Raw genomic sequence first — 20122 nt, 5'->3', positions numbered from 1 at the left:
TCATCGTTCAGTTTCTCGACGCGCGAATTTCTTTGGCCGTGCGCTCGTTTAACGGTCAGAGATAAATTTGCAGACACGAGAAAATTTCCCCCACCCCCTCTTTCTTTCCTTTCCTCCTTATTTTTTCTCGCTTTTCGCTACAAAGAGACGCGTCTACGGTGCCGAGCTGAGCGCACAAATTGCTTGTAGGGTATACGTGGGGAGAAGGGTGTACACACAGGATCAGAAAAGCCTTTTTACCTACTTGCGGCCGGCTTATGCATCTCTCTTTTTCCCGCTTTCTTTTCTACCTTTTTCCTCGACGCATTTCTCACCTCTGATTACGACTGCGCTCGATATAATTCGGGCTTCGAATTTCCTGAAATTATATCCCGGCTGTGCGCGTTTGAGCTCTGAAAAAAACTCGAGAAACGAAAATGTGATATACTCGAGGTGTTAACAAAATAAAAATAAAAAGCCATATCTGCCATTATCCATATGATTTAATACAATGATAACGAAGGCCGAGGGCTATTTACACTTGTCCGTCGTGCGTAGCATCACGATCTAAAAAAAGCAATAAGCAATAAATATTTATTATAAATAAATTTCGATAGGATAACTTAGCGTATGTATAAATGTTTGCATGTACATATATTTGTTAAGAGAATGCGTGAAGGTAAAGTACAGATTTGAAGTCTGTGCCACCTTTGGTACTATAAAAGTACTGTTATGTATATCTAATCTCTGTAAAAATTTAATAGATCGAATCTACACATCAAAACGGAGGCTGTATTTCATTATTTGTTTCTATGAATTTTTTAGTAAATACAGCTTTGATGATTGATTTACTCGATATTTTTGAAAAAATTTTCAATCGACGGGGAGATGAGATGTTATATTGTTCATTGACATGTGTAATAACGAAATTTTCTCAAAATCATAATGTAATTCAAAGTCTGCATCGTATCTTTGATACCCCACAATTTTAAGTTTTAAACGTCTTTGAAATAGTATATAAGCTATTACTCATCAAGTAACTTCGCTTTAGGTTCATATTTGGGCGTAAGGTATTGACGAAAAAATGAAACATTAATTAATCCAATAAATATTTTTGTTATCGACATTCACAAATGAATATCTTTCCAGTATTCTTTCCAGTAACTGAAAATATACATAGTAAAGAATCATTCATTTTTTTTCAATCAATTGAATATAAAAAGTAAACACCGATATTTAAACAAAAAATCTGTGCAAAAATTACGGGTGATTTATTTATAAATCACAACGTTTAATTTCAATTTAATTCCGACAAAAGCTGAGTATTCCAATTTTTTTTACAAAACTCATCAAACTCGTGGCTCTGTAATCATTTTTTTTGCAAATGGTTATTTTATGATTTATCTTGAAGTATCAATATGACCACCCTATATTAAAATTAAATTAATTTAAGGAAAATAACAAATCAAGTTGGACGTAATAAAGTTTTTGAAAAATTCATGTCTACAGTTTCGTACAAAATAATGATGCAAATTATTCGGGTCAAAAATCAAGCTATAAAAGGGAATACATTGAGATTTTTAGCCTGCGGGTAATACGTATGCGTGGCTGGGTGGTACTAGCAGTTGGCATACAACTATATCATGAGCTGCAACATCACAGCGTTAACCCTTTTAACAATCAAAGACACACAATCCGAGAATTCATAAGAAAAATTAAGAGAAAAAAAGCTTGGGTAAAAGCGGAAAAGAAAAAGTCAAGTTCGATAGAAAAAAAAGAAGCAGAAAAAGAAGTGAATTCCGCTCTCACGTAGAAGAGATCGAGCTCACTGAGGTAAAGAATGAAAAAGAAAAGGCTTAAAACTGTCTGTACTCGGGGGCGAGCTCGCATGCACGTGCGAGCTGCTGAGAAAACTGAAAGGGCGCGCACAGAGGCAGCTCTTTTACTATACAAGCTCGCAAGCTCGCAGCGCGCGCCTAGGAATCAAAGACCGAAGCGAGCGCTGCATCTATACATTCGCAGAGATCCCAATGAATAGAGGTCAACGATTCTCTTTTCGCGCGTATATACTGCAGAGCTTCAGCCGCAGCCCATGGCGAGTCCGCGCGCATGATCGATCGTTCTCTAACGCTTTGCGAGCTCATTTTGTACGAGCACGTGTGTGCATTCTTCGCGGAGCTTTTGCACGAGCGCCAGTTTGGAAATTTGATTTTTTGTCGGTCGATCGTCAGCCCTATGGCATTAGCGTCGTTTGACTCTGGCTCGCTCCAAGTTGTTACGTGCGCCGGGCTTTTTATACCAATCGTAGAGTACCGTAAGAACGATATCGTGACAAGTGTAACTACTTGTGCGACGTATATGCGGCGGCTCTATGGAGCGTGCTAGTTGCTATATGTGCGCGTGTGCGCGTGAAAATCACTCGAATTGGTATTAGCTGCGCTTACGGTTGCACGAAAATACCAGCTGATAATTACAAGCGCTACACTGCCAAACGCACGATGCACATATAGTCGAGCCCCAGGCCTGACAAAGTCCCAGACACGTATTTATACCTATGTACGTGTGCAGGCGCGTCGAGGCGGCGCAAGCCGCTTTAATGAGATCCGCACGCGAAACATTCTATCGCGGCAATTCGGTTGTTGTAATGAAGCCTCGGCTCTGGTTTGCCGGCGCACGTGCGTACACACACCCGCACATATATGTATACGCGGCACTACGTCGAGTGAAGTTGACGCGAGGATTTCGAGGGTATATCAGGGCCGAAAGAACCCCGAACGCACGAGAGTATGGAGCAGAGCCGATAACGAGATGCCGAGTGGCTAACGCGCGCTGCCCCGCCGACTCACCGCAAACTTGATTTCGACCAATAATAGCTGCAATGAGGTCAAAGCATTGAGTTTTAAGGGTCTTGTTTTGATCGTTTCTCGCTCTCTCCTCGACTGTACGAGCGTCGACCGCCTCCATTGTAGCCGACGCACCGATGTATTATGCACTTTGCCTCCGAGGACCGTTCATTATTTGCAAAACTTGACGGCAACTTTAACGAAATTCAAGGGCAACAATAGAGCGCGCCTGATCGGCCTTCGAGCACGTACGAATGAAGCCTTGTATATGGAGGAATTTGTTTAACGATACACGCATGCCCCGATGCGATGAAATTTTATTAAAATTGCAACGCTCGCCTTTTTTTTGTTGCGCATTTCAATCTTTTGTAATTCAATTACGAAGAGCCGTGGAAGAGAGAAAAAGCGAGAAAGAATGAAGAGCGAGTGAAAAATGGAATCGAAGCTTTTTCAATCAAGGGGCAATTACGAGCAATCATACCGGGTGACTATATAATCGATCCTAGTGCACTTTTTTAAACAGCTCCGCAATAGCTTTCTACTATATACAACGCCGCGCACGCGTACGCTCCTTTTTTTCGTTATCTTAATGAGACTGTTAGGTTTATTTGGCCTTTTTACTGGCTTTACAGAGAAGAAAAAAAATCCTGCCAGCCAGCTTTTATATAATATGTAGCAAATAATCAATGAACGATAGAAATTACTTTCTGCAGAAAGACGCCCACGAGCAAAAAAGGGTTTGCTTATGCTGATCGAAATTCTTTGTGAAGGCCTGTGGGTGTGTGCGCCAGGAGCCTCGCAATCGCTGAACGGAATAAAAATCTTGACGTGGACGGGCTTTTTTATATCGCTCGCGCGCGCACCGATTAAAAGACATTCGATTCGTTGAAAAGAACCCCATTACAAACGAGCTGCAAAAAAAAACTACTTGAGGTATTTTTTTCCGATGTGCAAACGCATCGCGAAAATAAATTATTGTCGACGCTTGAAATTTCACGCTCTGACCTATTTACTTACCTAACGTGTGAAAGCATCATTAATTTGATGACTCGATGAAATAGAATACACTTCTGTGCATATGTGTAGGGCAACGGTCGAGAAACTGAGTTTCATGACGAAATATCTTCCGAATAATCTTCTTCCACGCTTGTCGAGCACAAACTATTTAAAGCTTTTTGAAATATTTTAATTTTATTAAATTTTTTCAAAATTAAATTACCATATTTCTGAGACGATTATACCCACGTTGGTAGCACACGCATGTGTATGTCCAGCAAAGTAATATAACATAATGATTAAATCGAGAGAGTATTACGCCAGCATTATTCAGCATATTTTATCATTGTGGCACAATCAATATGCCAAAAACGTTACATGTGCAGTTAAGATTAAATCGAATCGTCGAACACTTCATTTTTCGGCGCACATGTTTGATCTCGCTGATCGATACATCGACGCGCGCCCGAGAAAACGACGAGTTATTATGTATGTTATTATATATACCGATGCGTTGCTGTGTCCAGCTCGACCGTCAAACTTCTTGCTCGCATACTCGAAAATGAGATAAGGATGTCGTGACCGGTATTTACTGCGCGCGTACAAGAGGGAAAGAGAGAATGTACCGTTAAAAAAACACTTTTTGCGCGGCAGACTGCGTCGCCTCGAACTGAATTGTCTCGGAAACCAGATCTATGTCAGAATCGAAACTTAAGCACTGCAGTCACTTCCTAAATCAGCAAACGTAGAAATTCCTTCTTTTTGTTCAATCATTTTCTCAAAAATCCAATGACAACGTATAAACGTCATTTTTCCGAACGGTTAAATTTCATGATTAGTAAGATGATTCAGCAATCCTACGCGGTAACACTGATCAATCCAATACGATGCATTATATATAAAGACTATTTTCGTTATAGTACCGAATTTTGTTTCTACTGAATATGCGTGTGCTGAGCTAATATTTTGACTTTAATGACGATTACAATTTTTATCATCAAGAGGTACTTTGACTTAACTATACTGCAAGAGCGCGCATAAAACGTCTTCGGGACTTAGTTCCAGTTATGAAGCTGTTACCTCCAGTTTTTTATCGACATTATATTTTATCACTGCTACAAATGTATTCTGAATGGTTCTTACAAAACCTCATTAAAAATTGAGGGTGGCTTGATACTTCATTTATTAGAACGCCGAAAAGCAAAAATTTTTGGAATAAAATTCTTAAACCTTGTTTTTCTTTCTTAAATAATGATTATGTTTTTAATTTTTAGAAGGAGAATTGAATTTGATCGAATTAAAGATTTTAGTACGAGTTTGACGATTGATAAAATCGATAAGCTAATTATTTTTATGTAAATCAAAGATTTTTTTCAGTACGTTTGCTTGAAAAATTGCGTATGATTATAATATAATAAGGATAACGAAATTAATAAAAATAATTTTAAGACTAAAAATTATAAGATATCTGAAGTATAAAAGGATGACAGGTGGTGCAAGTTGATTGAGATGTATTTGTAATTTCTCCAATCCTATATACATGTAAAAAGCAATAGTTATAATAAATACGTGTGCGTTTTAATACGTGTGATGTACAGAGCGATAATATAAGTGTGTAAGCTACATGTGCCTTGTAAAAACCATAAATATATATAATAAATATTATATATACAAAGATAATCAAAAGGTAATCAATTCAATTATGATTATTCATATCAATTTCCAACCTATTTACTCCATCTCATATAAATATTTTTTATTGTTAAAAATATGCATAAATTTATAAAATTCTAACAAATACTATAAAATTTTTCCAATAATTAAAGTTTTTGGTTTCCGAGGGAAGTATTTACAAACTCACACGTCGTTTTGCATAATAATTTTATTTTTCACAATAATCTATTTAAATGACTTCACTCGTAATAAATTTCAGTTTAAATTCAATTTTTAAACAATTTTTTCATAAATACTTTTGAAAAATATTTGAAACATTTTTTAAATTATTTTCAAATCATTTGTTGATAACAATTTTTTTGACCCATTAGTCCTAATTGCGTGGAATTTTATCGTCCATTGCACGGGGAAAGCTTTCACGGTGGATAAACCTTTAGTATCTCCATAAATATTTCAGCTTCTAAAAGACTTATTACACTGATTTTGAGCCTTGAAATCACAGTTTTCTTAAACAAATTTTTCACCACATTTTTCATAACCTAAGAAATCGAGATATTAACATTTGTACACATATGCCCATTAAAATTATTGATAATTAATTTCAGCTCAACAAAAGTAATAAATACAATGTGGTTTGGTGTCCACACAATCAATTTTTTTTGAGTCAGTCAATTTCGGTGCAATCTATACACAAATCTTATAGTCGGATGTTGTCGTATGTCGAATTATTAATAGTAAACATGATAAAATAATTGACTGAAAGTATACTGAAAAAATCTTAGGTGCGAGTTTAACAAAAGTGGACAGTAGGATTAGAAAAAGATATTCTGCTACCAGAACAAAATCATTGTGCTATATTTGGCTGCTAAATTTTGCAAAATTATTTTGCTGTGGCAGAAAGAGAATATAATCTTTTTCTGATTCAGCTGTCCACTTTTGTTGGACTAGCCCCTAGGATTTTTTTCAGCGTAAAGTTGTGTTGAGTAAATGTAATATGTAGTCACGAGTTAATCACGGAAATCACTCACTATACATTTTAGTCAAGTTAGAATAAATAATTCGAAGGCGATATCATGTTTATAAAGAATTCCTCTGTTAAAGGCAATCTAAAAATCCTATATTAATATCAATTTCAAACAATATGTAACATATCCCTCATACGTAAAATTACTGTAAATGTTCGAAGAGTAAATATAAATGACGCGCTGATCGATAGATAGGGCTAGTTTCAATTAAGTGTTAAAAAAAGTGTCAAATATAATATTTACTCATTTTCCTGCAATCATTTCAGACAAAGTCAATTAACCAAAATATTTTTGGGGACCATAGATAAAAATAAAATACCTCAATCACTGTAAAGTTTCCGAAAAATGCCCGGCAAATGAATCACAAAGCAGTGCAACAAAGGTTCTATGGATCAAAGATATAGAGATAAATCATATCATCGTTAAGGAAGCGCTTGTATCACCTTTTAATTGGTACTCGATTTCTTTAAAATTTATTTTCTAATTACATTTTAATTAGTGAGATTATAACTTTTTCCATCTTTATTTATGATCGTGTTTAATTTACTAAGATTAGCACATTTGCTAATATAACATTGATGCTTACAAAGAATATCTAAGAACCGAAAATTGCGTTGATTACGATCTTTTTTTTCAACTGCTTTACATACATGTTTTTTTATGTAAAAATTTTTTTCCTTTAGAAGGAATCATTTGAATTTGTTCGAAAAATTTTCATTAAAAATCGTATGAATGATTTTGTTCGTCACATATTTAAATAAAAGATTTTCTTTGATACCATTCGAGAAAACGGATTTTCTTGTCCACATTTAAAAAAAGAAACTGTCTTCGTAATCACAAAACAAGAGAATTTAAATTTCAGAAGTAAGTAGCGCAAAGAAGATAGACACCAACACAACATTTTCATGAAATAAACCTTATAAATAAAATTTATCTCTAAGAATCTGCAAGATCAAGCAAAAGCAATCAATTACTAATAAGATAAAAAAACAAAACTTTTTTATGACATGAACAGAGGCAATGCCTATACAAAAACTGATGTTGGCTGTTTTTTATATTCAAGAGATAATTCAAGTCCATTCACAAATCCCTACCTATGATCGCGAGAGAGGTAGTAGGGGCTCACGCGACAAAATTTTATAAAGCCGGTAGCGAACACGCGTGACTTCTCATTATTACCGGGGACAGTCGAGCGTCGTGTTTCTAGTTATAAAATAGTTTTGAAAACACAAAAAGAAACCAAGTTCAATGAAGAGGAGAAGACGATAAAGGTATTATTTTTTTTAAACGAGATTTATAACGTGGCGTGTGTAAATTGTTGCCACATGAGGTAAAGTTATTGCTATAAAAGCGAGTTGTGCGCGTTACCCATTCAGTGCGAAAAAAGTGACCTTAAAAATTATGACAAATTAGACCGATTGATTAAACATGAGTTATAACATATCGAATAACCAATATTCTGAGTGCAATGAACATTAAAAACCGATAGTTTAGCTCACGTGTTTATTACAGTACAGGTTTTTTTGTGCGATTAATATTTCAACGAAGTAATTTTTTTCTTATTTTTTTTCGGAAATTACAAAAATACGGAAAAGTTTATTCGCATAGTTACCGGTATCGTTGTGTATCTTACAGGTATTTATCAAATTGCAGTGGAATATTTCCAAGATTATCTTTTTAACTACGTATTTACGGCTACTTGTACGATTAGCCATTACTTTGGCAAGCAATGACTTCAAAAATCTTTCAATAATTAAGACATCATAATAGTTAATGATCGGAAATTCCGATTATACTCTTAGTAGCTTGCTCAAACAATGTAAAAAAAAATTACTTTATTATTTATATTGAATAATCGTACAAAAATGTGGAAGTGCGTGAATCAATTGTTTAGTTCATAGAAAATCGATTGTATCAGCAAAAATGTTTAAAAGTCAATTAAAAGAAGTATACAGTCATGTTATTTTATGCACAACCGATAAGTAAACAAAGAAAGCCGTGATTAACTTTGTACTCGAACGATAAAGTAAACTTTTTCAATAATCTGATTGATTTAAACGACTGGTTTTCATACGCGTTTATTTACATAAAAAACAATAAACCAATTTTTGGAAAGATTTACTGTAAAAATGAATCATTATTATTGCCGGGTAATAAAATAGATCATCATAGATTATCATAATAAAAGTCAGATAAAAATAAATTTTAATCACACGACAATGTAGTAGTAAAAAAATTGTAATGTATTGTCCGACGTTGCAAAACTTATCAAAGGAAGTTTTACAAAGCAAATATTATAGAGCTCGCATTAGTTATTCGACCAGCCTTGTTAATGATTTTTATGTCAAGGTACGCTAGGTTCATTCTAAAGTTGAAAAATGAAGATTTTTTTATAAGTAAAACAGGCTTTGTAATGTGCTTGATCTTTAAAGACATAGCGTTTAATTATCGTTTACACTACTATCGTACAGTAATAAACAAAGAGGAGGTATCGCATTGCGAGTAATTATACCTGCCTACTATATCTTTAATAATATTTGGATCGATGTTATGTTAATTAATATTTATTTTTCAAATCAAATAATCTTGAAAATCGATACATTATGAAGAGGCTCTCGGCGCAGATATATCTCAGGAATGGCAGGCATTTACATAGCGTCATCGTGACTAACCGCTCTCGGTGCAATAACTTTTTTCTTGAATCAGCTGACATGGTTATGTCCATCACAAGTTCGAACACTGTAACCAAAATCGAAGCGTTTATAAACAGAGAATGGTTGTAGTTTCGATAACTCATTAGATTATAATACGGTATGTTGACTTTTGGAATCATAGACTGTTATAAAATTGATAATCGCCATTTTTATCGTCGGACGCGCGTCGCCGGTGCAAATCACACGAAAAAAAGTCTTATCTACTCTTCAAGTGTTGGTATCTGTGTCTTTTGTCATGGGGTGTCATTTAATGGCATACGAGTCGACGCATTCACACGCAGACGATAAGACTAGACGTGACGATTTTTTTTCTCGATTAACGATGCGTCAATCGTGATTTGCAATTAGATCCATGAGCGTCGATGAATTTTCAATATTTGCGCAAGCTTGGTTATTGTTCTTATTGGCCACTTACTCACTCGCGCGCTGACTCGAAGCCGAATTTTCTCTAGCGAAAACAAAAACTGCCGTTCCTCGAGTAAAATTTCCAAATGAGGCAGTCCCTTAGCCGCGAGAGGCAGAAGATCCCGAGCGAGCTGCGGAGTCGCGCCGCAAGTAAGTCAAATAGTAAGCGAGCTGCTGTGCCACGGAGGCATGTTAAGAAGAATTTCGCGAGTGTGTAGTATATGAGGCGTATAGGTCGTTGGTATACGTGCAGCGTGTAAAGTTTTGAAGCTCGCGCCATGCCTGTCGTTATAAACACGCCTTACGCGTATAAAGTAACGATACGCATCTTCATCATTCTATAAACGAGAGACGAGAGCGAGAAGGGCGCATGTAATATGTAGCAGTAGACGGAAAATAATTAAATTACCCGCGCGAAATTTCAGAACGGGCGAGCCTTGGTATAGCAATTTCAGTCGCTGTAGCTGCCGCCACCACCGAAGCTGCCTACACTGGTATTTATTAATGTACTAACGAGGCGCCTTTCCTGCCGCTCGACGCAGTACGCCTGCGACTCTCTTAGACTCGTGAATCGTGATATTGCGGCAAAGTGCGTGTGTGTGTGTGCGAGCGATATATATATTATATGTATAATATATATTAATGTAGATATAAGCGGAGCGCTCAAAGGCGCGCTATCTAGCTTCGAGCGCGCATCGCTCACCGGTATAATTATCACGAAGCCGTGAGTCTGCATACAATACACGAGTATACGCACGACGAAGATGATCTATAGACTATATAGACGTGCAGCCGGCAGCCTTGTATCTATTACGTAATAGCGAGTCGATACATACAAGCAGAGCCTGCGTCTAAGCAGGAAAAGTCGGGACTCTGCGCTACCTAAGACAATTCGACTGCATCAACGGTACATTCAAGAGGGTGGCTTTTTTACACTAGTTATTTTTTTCCTGCGTCCCTGCCTTAGGCAACGAAGTCATCGAATTCATCGCGCGACGAACGCGACCTTATATTACCGTTGCAATTGTAAGCGCGAGTGCACGCGTTAATTCGCCCTCTTCGTTTTTGCAGCTTGCTCGCTTTGATCTTTATAGCCTGATTATACAGGCACGCGCGTACATTTATTGAATTTTCGATCGTTATATTTACCCGAGATGAAAAAAGTTGGTCGCTTTTCCTCGTTTTCCTGATTATTGCCGTTTTTCTTTTTTACGAATGAACATCGAAATTGCCACCGAGCACGATAATGCGTATAATGGCGCCATCGAGCTGCACCAGGCGAACACGTTGATTCGATCGACTTTTCTCGCTTCTATCTGCAAAATTAGCCAATTGACGGATGAATATTTAACTCTAGGCAGCGATGGTTTACGGTCGCGAGCTGATAAGCCGATGAAGTATTTTCAGCAGGGAAGCTCGTTTTGCATAGAAATAATTGCCAAAACTCGAGACCGGTTTTCGCATTCGTTTTCGAATTCATGCGCAGCTCGCTCGCGTAATATCGCATTGCCATTATACCTGCATGTTATATACCTACAAGCGCATCGCTTCGTTACGATCGCTATCAAATTAAGTAATTTTTTCTCTCTTTTTCTTCTCATTGAAAAGCGAATTTTTGAAAAAAAGCACGTCGTTGCATCGGCATTACGTATGGCGCTGCGATTCTGTCTCGCAAAGTAGCTCGCTAACCGAAAATATCGACAATTTTCATTCGCGAATAACGATGGAATGGTAGAAAGCGTCGACGGCTCGTAGCGATTGTAATGTAATCCATTACTGGTACAGCCGATATAGCGTTTCAGAGTCTTTAAAAATAAAAACGCTTAGCGCAATTCAACGCTGCACATTGTTTATATTATATGGCATACTGCAGACGGAGACAAGCGAGAAAGTTGAATCTTGCCACAAAGCGCATGTTTACGTACGCGCGACGCCGCAGTAGCTACACGCATTTCTCCTATGTGTATCATAAGTTCGCAATCTCACGTAGCGCATAATAGGCAGTCTGCATCGACGGAGCGACGACCTTCGCATCGGAGACGCGTCCGCGTAATACAATAATACCAGCTCGGTGCAGCCGCGACAATAACAAAAAAAATACACAGTAAAATTACGCTTACACGCAGGCCACGAGCGGCCAAGTTGGCCAAGCCGTACTGCGATATACGTACAGCGATAACGTCCGAGCGAGCGAGCGCATAGTTGACACGGATTATTTTTCTGGTCAGCGTGTCGCGGTTTCCTTTTTTTTTCTTTTTTTTATGATTTCCTCGACCGAACGCGATTGATCTAGATCGAAGCTGCGGCGCCGTTTCCTTCATCGATGCAGCGACCAATTTGTAAAATCCAAATTGACTATCCAAGCTCGTCGTTCAGACTGCGATAACGTCTTTCTGTAATTGGTTATTTTTTGCGTGTTAACTCCAAATTTCGACCTCGATCGCGTTGTCTTGAGCCTTCCAAGAAGCAGCTTGGTCCGTTTACTTTTCTAAAACTTGAAATAAGCTCGACAGCATTGCCCAAAAACCTACTTCAGTTGCAAGTGTTAAATATTTGCTCTTGAGCTCGGGTTTCTAAATGTTTACTTTTTTATTTTGTAATATTTTGTAATGAGACAAACCCGCCATCGCTCGTACCTCAAAATTTTAAAATTTCCAATGAATGACGAGCTCAGCAACTTGATCATTAATCGCGAGACAAGCGAGATCCCGCTCAGTCATCGGGTTTTCTGCTATTATAACATAAGGAAAACCCAACTCGTTAATGTCGTAAAACTATCCAACTCCGAGATAATTCATTGAACAAATTACCGTCCGACCAAACGATATCGTGTTCGCGTGAGACAAGAATGAAAAAATTGACAGTACGCATTACGAGGCAACAATTTGTCTCGCGAATGTCAGCACGAGTAATAGCGATATAAAAACACGTGAACCCGTCGGCAACGTTGAAACACGTGAATCTGATACTGGGAAATTAATTTCATGATAATTGATGATAAGAAAGTTCCGATATAGACCACCGATCGTGGTTGCATCTGTTGCGATTCGCCGAGTTCGGCGAGCCACCGCTGTAGTTGGAAATACCAAAGGTAATGTTGACGCGCGAAATCGCTTGCGCAGGAGGACGCGAATGGTTTTGTCGTCTGCTCGCACGAGCTCCGGACAATCGAGATAATATATGTAGTGTGTATGTATATATAAAGCTCCAAAACATCAACAAAAACGCATGAGTCCAACGTATGTAAATTGTGAACATTCAAGGCTGAATCGCCATGAGAAATACCCAGTGTAGATTACTAATTAATCGCACTGTATAGTTGCTTCACGTAGAGTAGAGTATGAAAATTGAATTAGTCCGAGGGTCTATTGAGGTTAGTGACAACCGATAAATTATTGTGACTCATTAAAGTTCTTTCTTAATCGATCGTTTCTTCATTAAATGTAATAAGCAAGAACATTCAATATTCAATTCGTAGGTGTGAGAAACATGATGTGATTATAGATACGTATAAAATTAAAAATATTACCATTCCGTAAAAATTGATAGTAATTATTCAATGTTTAACTGCACATAGTTGATAATTTTTAATCTTGCACTTTTATTGATTACATGCATTCTTTATAAAAATGACGTATATTATTAATGTGTATATTTTATACATTAATTCATTAAAATAAACAACCCTAAAAAAGACCATTACTTTAACGAATTATTTTTCATTACAGACCAATTTACAAAATGAATATTAAAATTTCTTCTTTCTGGATTATATTCCTATTAGGTAAATAAACAAATCTTTTAATTAATTTTATAGTCTTCTTTTATACTGATAATCAAAATAATTCATTACACTGATACTGATAATCAAATTAATTCATTACAGTTGTAACCGGTGTGAAAACCGAATTCAAAGTAGCAAATCAAGAAAAAGATTTGCGAATTCTTCTGCATGACAAGAAGAGCTTTAACCTTTATTCTACGTAAGTTTTAATTTTAATAATTAACATTATTCAATAATTTCTTGTTCCAACTATAAATTATTTTATAAACCACGAAACAATACTGTTTTCAGAGATAAAAATCGCTCGCAAGATTATTCAGTGTCGTTTTATGCGCTGAATAATGATATCGCGAAAACAGAACCGGATGTATTCGTAGCTGGTAAAAATCAAAATAATTGGACAATTACAGTCATTGGCACCAACCCTGGTTCTTCCGTAATCAGTGCCAATATAACTGAGCTTCAAGAATCAGAGTAAGTGAAAAACAATTAAGTATCTTCAAAAAAACAAAAGAAAAAATAAAACTCTAGCATTATGATTCGATTTTCGGGTAATAAATGTTTAACAGACAATGAAAAATATCCGTATAAATAACAAACCGTAATAAAGTCTCAATAATGATTTGTAAATTTTACCTATTTTACCTTTTATAACAAACGGTTATCAGTAATTGGCTCTCAAAAAAAAGTTAAGTTTTATTCGGAAATGATTCGGAAAGTTATACAAATCAAAGAAATTTGACGAGTTCACTAAACTTGAAGTATATTGATTAAAAATATCAATACAAGTCACGTGAGTATCGCATATTTTGTAAGCATTATAATGTGATACATGTAATCTTACATTTAATGGAATAGTACAAGCGGAATATTTATTGTGTTATTGACAGCACGTCAAAAATAAAGAATAAATGGAAATTCATTAGCATCTACGAAAAAAAATATAGCAATCAGGTCTCGAAAAATCTAATTCTAACCCGTGATTTTAAAAGGTTTAATCGTTTTTAAATGCAATTATGTGTTTTTCAAAATTAATTACTATGAATATATTTTCAAAATCATGCCGTGTAAATAAATGTTACGATTAATTTTTGGATAGAATCTTTTATCATTTTATTATCCTTACTATCGAATCACGGATCGACAGTAAGGGTGTCAACAGGTATCTTACGATACTTTTTTGCATAGGAATTTTATAGAGATAAAACTGATAACCTTGTGACCTTCACGCCGCAACACTTCCCTGAGTGACACTTAGCTTTAGTTTGCATAAGACTTTCGGACGAATCGGATCTCTCCTAGTAGGGATACAATTGTAAATTTCTATTCCGTAACCGCGAAATAGTATAAGTTATTATTAATCGAAAACATTTAAATTCTTTATGTTACTTTAAATAAGTTTGTAAATATTTATTATGTCTCCGTATAAAATTATAATCATTCCAAGGGATGAATTAAAATCATTAGAAGGCCTAAAGTAAGTTTTTTATTTTCTTTGAATATTTTCAAAATATCTTTGTATCTAAAAATTTCATTTTAATGGTGTAAAATAGAACATTCATATTATAATGAAAATTTCTTGGAAAATTATGTATTCTATAGACAAACCATTTTGTATCAACATTGAAAAACCCACTTATAATTGAAAATTTAGTGCCTACTTTACATCTAAGTTAAACTGATTAATTTTTTAATGTTACAGTTTTTCTGATGCATTTGTTCGTGTGACCGTGGAACGATCGACTACTTTGTACCATATAAGCCAAGTAGTAGGATGGGTATATTTTTTGGCATGGAGCGTGAGCTTTTATCCGCAAATTTACACCAATTACAAAAGGAAAAGTGTCGAAGGTCTGAACTTCGACTTTTTATCATTAAACATTGTCGGTTTTATCATGTACGCTTTGTTCAATTGCGGACTTTATTGGATACCACAAATTGAGGTACCATTTCATTTTTTACGCTCTTTAAAAAATAACTATTTCACCATTTCACGATTATAATAATTTTCTTTACTTTATTACAGCAAGAGTATTTCGCGAGGTATCCAAAAGGATTGAACCCTGTTCAAATCAATGATATCTTCTTTGCATTACATGCTACATTTGCTACTTTAATAACAATATTCCAATGCTTCATATATGAGGTGAGACTATCTTATTATACAATGGTGTGATGATCATTTTTAGTTGATTAAATTTACAGTTCTAATAAGTGATTAGATGAAATCTTTAATTTAAACTTTAAAATGGTCTGAGATATACTTATTTTTATGTATCATTGCAGACTGGTAACCAAAGAGTGTCTTCAACAGCTCGTATCATTCATGGGATATTTACAATATTTATAGTTGCTTCAATGATTCTGGCTATTTTGAATCAGATTTGTTGGCTTGACTTTTTATATTACTGCAGTTATGTAAAATTATCAATCACACTCATTAAATATGTACCACAAGCTTTTTACAACTACAAGCGTAAGTCAACTGTTGGATGGAGCATTGGTAATATATTTTTAGACTTTACTGGAGGTATCCTGTCCATGCTACAGATGATTCTTAACGCCTATAACTATGGTATTATTATATATTTACACATGCAATATGCAATACTTTTACTTTTTTAGTACTGTTAATAATGATAAAATTAAATTTTAGATGATTGGAAAAGTCTTTTTGGAGATCCTACCAAATTTGGTCTAGGATTTTTCTCAGTAGCATTTGACGTATTCTTCTTAGTACAACATTATATTTTATACAGGTATGAAAATATAAGCACATTACATCAAGAAACTACTGTCTAATAAGTAACCGCTTTCATTGTAAATGCACAACATAAATTTTACTAGTTGATGCTGGGTACATCTCTTGCTAAAGCTTTATTCATTATCTGCTTTAAAATTTATATATTGTATGAAATGCAAGACTCATGTTCTCCTCTGTGATAGTTCTTTTTTTTTGGATTACTTATTATATTTATATTCTGTTAAATATTGCAAATTTTAACATATTTAGCTTATAATTATGATACCAAAAAGTAGTTAGAAAATAAGATATTTTAAATAAACCTTGAAACACAGCGTTTGGTGAATTTTGTTCTGAGCTATTTCTCACTTTAATACAATAATCTTTTGAAAGTCACGATCGCTATTCAATTTCTTGATCTGTTATTACGCAATATGAATCAATGAAAGACATTTAATCAAGAAATTGTTTGGATGCACAAGCAAGTTTTGTTATCATATAATAATTGCATTCTAACTGATTTTTTACCTATTCAGTATTTGTTGGTTTTAAATTATTTAAAATGTCTTTTTTTGATCTCTTATCCATTAAATTTCATAATAATAATAGGTGTTAGGTTCTACTAAATATATTGAATTCATTTTCATCATCTGGAAGCTTCTTCTAACAAGTATGTAAGGGCAACTTGGAGGAATGATTTTTTTTTCAACTGTAAGGTAGAGCTAGAGTTTTTCATTTTCAGGAATGGGAATGAAAAAGTGATCAATCTCACAGGCAGCATATAAGCAGTGGAAGGAGCAGTTTTAAGATTGCATCATCAGGGATGATAAATTAATGCTTTTTTGAAAAGCTTGCGTACTTAAAAAAAATTCATTTTCTGTTTTGATAGAAAATGTAATTTCATTAAATACTTGCAAAGTATTACTCATACTCATTCAAAGAAAGGGTATTGGTCTTGAGATATTTGAGATGACCAAGTTGGAGAATAATAAAACTAAAGTCAGAGAAAACTAGTTCCATTAAATTTATTTGGAACATACAGAAAAATCCTGCAGCGATTTTTCTAACTACAATTGCTTGTAAATTATTGGTTAACTTTCTTTAATTATGTAGGTTTGTTAAATAAATAATCAGAGTAGAAATGTTAATAATAGTGTTAAATTTAAAGTATTTTACATAAAATAATATTGAATTTGTAAATATAAATAGTAACTTGTTTGAGATTATAGTCTTGAAATAATACTCTAACTTGATGATCAAAATATCATTACATTTTTACAATGATTAAAGAAATGAAGATTATATAGTTGTTAACCAAGCATTTTTATAAAGTGGATATCATTAATTTTGATTAGAAAATAAACAATTGCAGTTTAAACTGCATGAGCTATTAGAAAAATAAAGTTTTATAAAAAATGTTGCCTTCTTCAAATGAATAATTTAAAAAATAAAAAATCATAAATCCTGCTTTTTGTCCTGCTTGTTTCATTAAGTAATTTGTAATTTTAATTTTGATATCTGGTTCAGTCACTCTTATGTAGTAAGTTCTTCATAAATTTTACAATGTAAGTTTAAGGTGAGAGCTGATCATGATATGACAAGCGTGTAACTATTGGATATGTTGCATGAAAATACATATAAGGTATAAACAGAAATGATTGAAGCTTAAAGATTTGACCCATAGAATACTTTGCCAACTTGCATGGTAGTTAAGGAATCTACACGTCAAAAATTGCTTCCAAGATATAATAATTATTTTTCACAAATACAATGCAGGTAGAATATCAGAAAAGGACAAATAAATAATATATAAAAATAACTGCACATGTCTGATTTGATGTAATTAAGGCTCAAATACACATAAACTTGCTTGGTTAAAAAAGCATGATACATTTTAGAAAATACTTTTTGGTGTTTTTATTAACTAGTTATAATTTGTGTGAAAGTACTACTGCACTCATCAGAAAATTATTTAAGAGAAAATGTTCCAGTTACATATGTATAAAAATCTATACCTCAAAAACATTTTAATTTTCATCCGTTCTTTAATACTTGACTTAAAGACTTTCAACAGTAGTACTTTAGCTACAAATATAATCATAATAATAGTACTAGATATTCAATAACAAGATCAACCAAGGGCAGAAAGAGAATTTGATTTTCGCAGGGATCGTAACAGCTACGAATCGATAACTGGTGAGTGTCATGCAACGTCTGCACAAGAAGAATGCCCAAGCAGCAGCACCGAGTCGACAAATAAAGTTTAAACAACAAACACTATTTCAATTACATTTATTGTATTCACAATTTACAATTGATTATTCATCTGTACGGCGATCGTTCTATGCGTTAAAACTTTTGTGATATCTATTTTTATACTGATAATTTAAAAAAAATTATGTCATCACTTGTTCCGACTATCATTATGGGAAAATTTCAACAAACGGACTCGTTGCCCCAATCTAATTTTTTCTCGAATTTGTTTGCAACACTAATGTTGACACCGAAGTAAATCTTTTCGAGTTAAATGTAAAAGGTAAGATGCAAAATGTTAATTGTATACTGTTGTAAACTAGCTTAAAAATGTTTCCAATATTTATTTGTTGTTGACATTCAGACAAATTTCAAGCACAGTCTAGACTAGATTTTCAAAAATTTCGTAGCATTTTTAACAATACCTTAATTAATATCCGCTAGTTTAAATGTCACCAGTCATAGCAGAAGCAATCTGGTGGACATGCGCATATGGCCTTACATATTCGTGTAATCGTACGCTAGAATTCGGCAAAAATTTTGCTGTCTATGTTTATACTTGATGTTTTTTTGAAAGAACAGTGAGTGATAATGAATTATTTTTGTTTGATATTAAAGATAACTTTAAAATATTAAGTATCAAACGCACATTAACTGTGTTTTGCATACAAATAATTATTAGAAACTTAGCAAAGTGTTGGATAGCAAATTTACATAACCTGTCAAATCGAACCAATTATATTGACATAAACTTTTGAGTTTTAATTGCTAAAATAACATGAAAAATCATCAGTTCAAAATTAATTCATGAAAAAATGACAAAAAAATAAAGAATTAAATTCATTTCAATTTATTAATGACAGTAAAAACAAATTGATAGTTTTTTTCATATATTTTCAAATCTTTGGATTGTAGACTAAGAATAAAGAACTGCTTTTAACAAACACTTTTTCTCATTTCTAGAAAATGGTATTGAAGGTACTGTTATTGTTGAAACCAATTTCTGAAATCATACCTTCCATTGGGCTATCAAGAAATCTTGCTACAGCTGCTACAGCAACTATTGTAAAAAAACCTACACAGAAATCAAGCCCGGTAGTTTTAGGAAAACCTGTTCACATCACAAGAAGAGTTGTTAAACACTTAATTAAAAGTTATCCAACATTGTTACAATATCCTGATGGAAGTACTATTATGATACCATATCATGAACCTGTAGGTGTAATCAAATTACCTTTAGATCTTAACACACTAACAGAAGCTGAAAAGAAAGCAAGATTGTTAAAGCGAATACCAAGGACTAAAGTTAAAATTGTAGATGACATCGAAGATGATTTTGATGAGTCTCGTTACTTGAAATTTACCAAAAAAAAATAAATCAATGATTAATATGTTTATATATTACTCAAGTTATTAGTTAGTTTGATACAACTAAAAATTGGTTATCAAATATAATTAACTAAAATTTGTACATAGTTTTATAAATCTCTACATTATATGAAAAATAAAAAGTACTAATTACATATTTTTCTTGTCTTCAATTTCTTGAATTAATAAATTCATTTCTTATTATTTATTCATTTGATTAGTAGAATTATACCTATAAATAAAAATAAATGACTCAACTTATAGCTTTTATTAAGCTCAAATTATTCCTTTTTTTTTTTCAATAAAAAAAATATCAATTAAGGAATGCTGAAAAGCAT

General features: G+C 33.9%; 2 protein-coding genes across 7 annotated transcripts; both read left to right on the top strand.

Moving 5' to 3' along the window:
- The first annotated feature begins 7699 nt into the window (after positions 1–7699).
- On the top strand, positions 7700–18629 carry LOC106659379 (cystinosin homolog). Of its 5 annotated transcripts, none has more exons than XM_014381918.1 (9): positions 7700–7788; positions 13365–13420; positions 13523–13619; positions 13712–13894; positions 15123–15363; positions 15447–15566; positions 15707–15995; positions 16077–16179; positions 18331–18629. In XM_014381918.1, the coding sequence occupies exons 2-9, from the start codon at positions 13378–13380 to the stop codon at positions 18428–18430; spliced, it is 1176 nt and encodes a 391-aa protein (XP_014237404.1). In that variant the 5' UTR covers positions 7700–7788; positions 13365–13377; the 3' UTR covers positions 18431–18629. The 5 variants fall into 5 exon arrangements, with proteins under 5 accessions (XP_014237404.1, XP_014237408.1, XP_014237407.1 ...); XM_014381922.2 differs by having other exon boundaries at positions 18309–18383; XM_014381921.1 differs by lacking the exon at positions 18331–18629 and adding an exon at positions 16906–17611.
- LOC106659380 (39S ribosomal protein L55, mitochondrial) lies at positions 18610–19939 on the top strand. Of its 2 annotated transcripts, none has more exons than XM_014381924.1 (2): positions 18610–18699; positions 19380–19939. In XM_014381924.1, the coding sequence occupies exon 2, from the start codon at positions 19383–19385 to the stop codon at positions 19791–19793; it is 411 nt and encodes a 136-aa protein (XP_014237410.1). In that variant the 5' UTR covers positions 18610–18699; positions 19380–19382; the 3' UTR covers positions 19794–19939. The 2 variants fall into 2 exon arrangements, with proteins under 2 accessions (XP_014237410.1, XP_014237409.1); XM_014381923.1 differs by lacking the exon at positions 18610–18699 and adding an exon at positions 18710–18997.
- The last annotated feature ends 183 nt before the right edge of the window (positions 19940–20122 follow it).

This window comes from Trichogramma pretiosum, unplaced genomic scaffold, assembly GCF_000599845.2.
Source record: "Trichogramma pretiosum strain Unisexual culture from Peru unplaced genomic scaffold, Tpre_2.0 scaffold16, whole genome shotgun sequence".
Classification (NCBI taxonomy): Eukaryota; Metazoa; Arthropoda; class Insecta; order Hymenoptera; family Trichogrammatidae; genus Trichogramma; species Trichogramma pretiosum.
The sequence above is the reverse complement of the archived record's forward strand: the minus strand, read 5'-3'. Positions and strand labels throughout refer to the sequence as shown.

What these genes read in the sequence shown, in the direction of transcription:
- LOC106659380 (XM_014381924.1), top strand. Translation starts at nt 19,383, where the DNA reads ATGGTATTGAAGGTACTGTTATTGTTGAAACCAATTTCTGAAATCATA.
- LOC106659379 (XM_014381918.1), top strand. Translation starts at nt 13,378, where the DNA reads ATGAATATTAAAATTTCTTCTTTCTGGATTATATTCCTATTAG. An exon ending in CTGGATTATATTCCTATTAG is followed by an intron (nt 13,421 to 13,522) that starts GTAAATAAACAA and finishes AATTCATTACAG; the next exon opens with TTGTAACCGGTGTGAAAACC. An exon ending in CAACATTATATTTTATACAG is followed by an intron (nt 16,180 to 18,330) that starts GTATGAAAATAT and finishes TGATTTTCGCAG; the next exon opens with GGATCGTAACAGCTACGAAT.